Source organism: Danio aesculapii, chromosome 17 (genome assembly GCF_903798145.1).
Source record: "Danio aesculapii chromosome 17, fDanAes4.1, whole genome shotgun sequence".
NCBI classification, from domain to species: domain Eukaryota; kingdom Metazoa; phylum Chordata; class Actinopteri; order Cypriniformes; family Danionidae; genus Danio; species Danio aesculapii.
In genome coordinates this window covers 50,839,016-50,845,015 of record NC_079451.1, presented here as the reverse complement: position 1 = coordinate 50,845,015, position 6,000 = coordinate 50,839,016, and the positions used below count along the sequence as shown (strand labels likewise).

Sequence of the window (6,000 nt, the reverse complement as noted above, 5' to 3'; positions counted from 1 at the left end):
CATAGTATGGCTGGAATAAACAAAAAAATTATAAATAACATAATTAAAATAATAATTGCAGACTAAATGTAATGTACAATATGACTGAAATAAAATAGGAATCATTAATAATAATAACAACAACAATAATAACAATAACAACAACAATAATAATAATAATATTAATAATAACAATAATGATAATATTAATAATAATAATGATGATATAATAATAATAATAATAATAATAATAATAATAATAATAATAATAATAATGATAATAATAATAATAATAATAATAATAATAATAATAATAATAATAATAATAATAATAATAATAATGATAATAATAATAATAATAATAATAATAATAATAATAATAATAGAATAACTGAAATACATGGTCAAAATATAACAAGAAATTATAAAAAAAAATTACAAATAAAAAAATAAATAATAATAAGAACAGGTTATAAATAAATGTAAATAATAAAAAATATAATCATAGGCTAAATTGAATGCACAGACCAACAAAAAAAATCAATAAATAATAATAATAAAATAATAATTGCAGGCTAAATAGAATGCACAGAACGACTAAAATAAAATAAGAATCATTAATAATAATAAAATAACTGAAATACATGAAGGAAATATAATAATAAATGTAATGATAAAAAATAAATAAAAATAATAACAGGTTAATAATAAAAGTAAATAATAAAAAATACAAATCATAGGCTAAATGGAATGCACAGAAAGACCGAAATAAATTTAAGAAATAGTTAAATAATAATAATAATCATAATAACTGAAATAAATGGCTGAAATAAAGCAAGAAATTATAAAACAATAATAAATAAATAAATCAATAATTATCAGGCTAAAACATGCTGCATGATCAAACCAAACAGAAAATAATAATAATAATAATAATAATAATAATAATAATAATAATAATAATAATAATAATAATAATAATAATAATAATAATAATAATAATAATAATGACTAAAATAAATGGCTGAAATAAAGCAAGAAATTATAAAACAATAATAAATAAATAAATAAATATCAGGCTAAACATGCTGCATGATCAAATCAAACAGAAAATAATAATAATAATAATAATAATAATAATAATAATAATAATAATAATAATAATAATAATAATAATAATAATAATAATAATAATAATAATAATAACTAAAATAAATGGCTGAAATAAAGCAAGAAATTATAAAACAATAATACATAAATAAATAAATAAATAAATAAATAAATAAATAAATAAATAAATAAATAAATATCAGGCTAAACATGCTGCATGATCAAATCAAACTGAAAATAATAATCATAATAATAATAATAGTGATAATAAACAACAATAATAATAATAATAATACATCGGCATCAAACAAACTAATCAAGGTGGGGATTAATTTGTTCAGTTAATTCGCAACTGAGATTTTTTTCTAACCTATTTGCATCTTTTTTTAGTGATTTCTGTAGCTAATTCTACAAAACACTTTCATAATGTGGCAAAATCTGTTGTGTTTGTGATGGAGACTGACAGTCTCAAAGAATTTTGTGCTCCAAAAACAGTAACAAAATTCACATTATAACCCTGATATAAACATCCAAATCTTGCAGTTTGCAATCTGCAGTTTCTCATAAAATCTTCTGACCAATCAAATGCTCTCTAGGGTCTGACATGCCCTGCCTCCTTCTCATTTGCATTTCTTTTGATGCACTTGACCTCAACCATTCTCACTGGCAGAGCTGTGATAAAAATAAAATGCTATTGGCTGTTTTTATAAAGGGGGAGGAGCTACACTCTGCCACTATGCCTCTCTTCATGTTACAGTTCAGATTACGTCAAACATTGAATGAAAATGCACATTTTACAGCAATTTACAGGATCTACATGACAGCTAATCTACAGTTATAACGTTGTATATTTGTATATTATTGTACCTCAGTGTTGTGTTGTTCTTTCTTCTTCTTGAGCTGATCATGTTGCTCCACCAGCACTGCTCGGAGCTCCGACTTCAGCTTCTGCTTGAGTTCATTCATCTGGTCTGCTGGATCTGATCCTTCAGCTCCAGCTCTGAGGAGTATTGCACAAAAGCAAGATAAGAGATTAAAGCTGGTATCCTGGCTGAATTTATCCCTAGCTCAGGTGGATGGAAAGCAGACAACATTAAGACAAATTCATTTACTACAGAGATTCTTAACAGCTAGCCTGATCCAGAGTGGACAGTGACAAGCTTCACTGTCAGTGCTACTAGAAATGAAAGGGGACCTATTGTATGGTCGGAGGGGTCCAATTTCACTGCATGTAAATGTGTATGTGACAAATAAAGGCTTTTCATCATCATCGTCATGCAGAAATCACTTTTATAAGGGGTTTAAACGTGGGTTTAAAGGGGTCTAAGCGTGCATGGGATGCGCACTTTAGGTTTTGGGTCGAAGTAGTAGGTCAGCCGGGTACTTCTCATACTGATTTTCGAATTCTATGATTTCTGACATATTACTCGGCTCGCATACTGATTTTAGCGTACTATATAGTATGGAAGTTTGCGGTTTCGGATGCAGCTTAGAATTCTTTAAGCAGGTGGGTTTGATTAGAGTTGGAGCTAAACTGTGCAGGATACTAGCCCTCCAGGATCGAGTTTGCCCACACCTGCTGTAGGGGCATCAAAGACTTATTTTACATCTTGTAAAAAAGTTCATAATAGGTGCCCTTATTTGTGAGTTTTTTAAGATTGTAAAAGCTTTGTGATTGCTCAGGTTGTTCTGAGTGTTGCTATGCAACTTGTTGCTATGTTACTTTTATGTTTTTACGCTATCTGTTTAACTTTTGGTTAAGCAACAATTGATTGGGATAGAGTAATAATAATAATTATTATGCCTATTATTAAATTGTAGTATTTTCATAGCAATTTAAACTCAATATGTACAATAAGAAACAAAAAGGAGGAGCTTTGATACTCTGGGGAAGAACGCCTGAGTGCATTACATCAGGTTTCCCCTTTTTTTGTTGTGATTGAATTATAAAGTGGCCCTTCTATGAATTGTCAGTCACTGATACTACAATCCAATCGCTCTTTAAAATCTCAAAACTCAAGGCTTCTGGTAGTACCTAGAATAGCAAAGTCCACTAAAGGAGGTCAAGCCTTCTCATTTATGGCTCCTACACTCTGGAATAGCCTTCCTGATAATGTCCGAGGCTTAAACACACTCTCTCAGTTCAACACTATATTAAAGACCTATCTTTTTAGTAAAGCATACACTCAATGTATCACATAGTGGTATGATGCATGAATGTGCTCTACACAGGTTTCTTTATCTCACTTATATACACTATGAACAGCAGCTATGCTAATTATTGTCTTTATTCTCTATTTCCGCCCGGGGAAACTCATCTCAAGACCCCCAGAGACTATGCAGCACCTCTGATGTGATCCAAGACCTGTGAGGAGATGATCCCAAGGTTTCCATAATCCTGGACCAGGCCGTATCCTGAGCATCCGCTGTGGTGGTCATGGAGGAGTGGAGAGCTTGAGACTGATTCCTGTGAGACTCCAGGGACAGATGAGTCTTTGCTGACGTCCAGCATTCTCCAGCCTCCGGCGCCTTGACTGCAGCTCTGCACAAGACGTTTGGCCATAGGAGAAATGGTCGTGCCCAACTGAGCCTGGTTTCTCTCTAGGTTTTTTTTTTCTTCACTTTGGTCAATTAGTGAAGTTTTTCCTCGCCACTGTCTCCACTGGCTTGCATAGTTCGGAACTTGTAGAGCTGCGCATCGATGGATTACTCTTCAGTGTTTGGACTCTCAGCAGTGAATATTAAACCACAATGAAGTGAACTGAACTTCAACACTATAGAACTGAACTGACACTGTTTCAATTCACTATAATTTTCAATATGAAGCTGCCTTGACACAATCTACATTGTAAAAGCGCTGTAGAAATAAAGAAAAATTTAATTTAATTGATATGGCCCTCCAGATTCAGTTTGAGACCCCTGATCCCCTGAAGTCAATTATCAGTTGGGCACGACCATTTCTCCTATGACCAAACGCCTTGTGCAGAGCTGCAGTCAAGGCGCCAGAGGCTGGAGAATGCTGGACGTCAGCGAGACTCATCTCTCCCTGGAGCATCACAGGAATCAGTCTCAAGCTCTCCACTCCTCCATGACCACCACAGCAGCTGCCCTGGTCCAGGATTATGAAAACCTTGGGATTATCTCCTCACAGGTCTTGGATCACATCAGTGGTGCTGCATAGTCTCTGGGGGCCTCGGGATGAGTATCCCCATGTGGAAATAGAGAATAAAGAGAATAATTAGCGTAGCTGCTGTTCATAGTGTATATAGACAAGATGGGTGGAGCACATTCATGCATCATACCGCCATGTGATGCATTGAGTGTATTCTTTACTAAAACGATAGGTCTTTAATCTAGTGTTGAACAGCAAGAGTGTGTTTAAGCCTCGGACATTATCAGGAAGGCTATTCCAGAGTGTAGGAGCCATAAATGAGAAGGCTCGACCTCCTTTAGTGGACTTTGCTATTCTAGGTACTACCAGAAGCCCTGAGTTTTGAGATCTTAAAGAGCGAGTTGGATTGTAGCGAGACAGAAGGTTGGTTAGATAAACAGGAGCTAGATTATTTAAAGCTTTATAGGTAAGAAGCAATGTTTTATAATCAATACGAAACTTAACAGGCAGCCAATGTAAGGAGGATAAAATTGGGGTGATACGATCATATTTTCTAGACCTGCTAAGAACTCTGGCAGCTGAATTTTGTACTAGCTGAAGTTTATTAATAGAACAAATATCACAAATATGACAATAAAAAATATGTGATTTTATCAAAGATACTAAAATGAGAGCGTGTTTTGTTTACTTCTTGGTGGTGTTCTTCTTCTTCAGGGCTTTGAACTGGTCGCTGTATTTCTGAATGAGGTCTTCTCGTCTCTTCTGGAACTTCTTCTCCATGTCTTTTAAGTCTTTCTCCTGCTTCTTGGTGACCTTCAGGAAGTTCTTGTGCTGCTGCAGCTCTTCACAGCTCACAGTGATGGGATCTGAAACGCACAACACAGTCAGTCTGCATGTGACCATTTAGTAAACGATAACAGTTTAAAGGGGACCAAACATCCCTCCCTCAACATCAGCTCATAAATAATGTTGTATAACTCATAAAAACTGACCCTTTTAGGTTTTGATCCTAACTTTTTTGTGTGTGTTTTTGCATTTTGGTGACTGTCGCTTTAAATTCAAATGAGATTGTGCTCTTTTCAGAAGAGGGCGGAGCTACAAATGTCTGTGTGTCAGCATAGAGACCATTTCAAAACAGTAATAATGTTAACTGTGTGAAAATGTGTACAGTGTGAGCGTGTGCTTCATGCTTCAGTCAGTCTATGGAGACTCCTGTCGCTGTCGATTTGTGCTTCATCTACAACTCCACATCTATAATCCTCTTAGTCTATGCTGACATTATCTTCAGCAGCTCAAAACACTCTAATGGCCAATGGACAGACGGCTGCTTCTCACTCAGGGCTGCTGTTTATGCTAATGAGGGAGAGATGGTCACTAGTGGGCGGGGCTTCCCCCCTCCAATGACACGTACAAATGGAAAATGTCAATCAAAGTGTTTCTGCAGACTGTTTTCATCAAGTCTGATCATAACAAATACACTTAATGCATTTTTACTATTAGAGGCTAGATATATTCACACACTGCTGCTACACAACGGTGTTAAAACCCCTTATTAAAGTGATTTTTGCATGATAGGTACCCCTTAATGCTGTTAACCACACTGAGTTGACCTTCTCTTTAACACAGCAGAGGTATTAATATAATTAATTTGCACTTATGAAGTTTCATTGTTAGTATTCTAATGCTAAACCTGCTTCTTTGACAATTTTAATAGCAATGTACAACACTTAAGTTATAAAACATTAAAGCAGGAACTTTTCCTAAACATCTTTTCCTAAATCAAAGTACTCACTATTTAC

The 6,000-nt window shown here is 34.1% G+C and overlaps 1 protein-coding gene across 1 annotated transcript in view; it reads right to left on the bottom strand.

Annotated features, from left to right (window-relative positions):
* Positions 1-6,000, bottom strand: part of plcb2 (phospholipase C, beta 2) — an 81,784-nt gene that overhangs the window by 17,648 nt on the left and 58,136 nt on the right. The window contains 2 exon segments of the mRNA XM_056476413.1: positions 1,957-2,089; positions 4,890-5,067. Coding sequence (XP_056332388.1) covers positions 1,957-2,089; positions 4,890-5,067 — 311 coding nt within the window.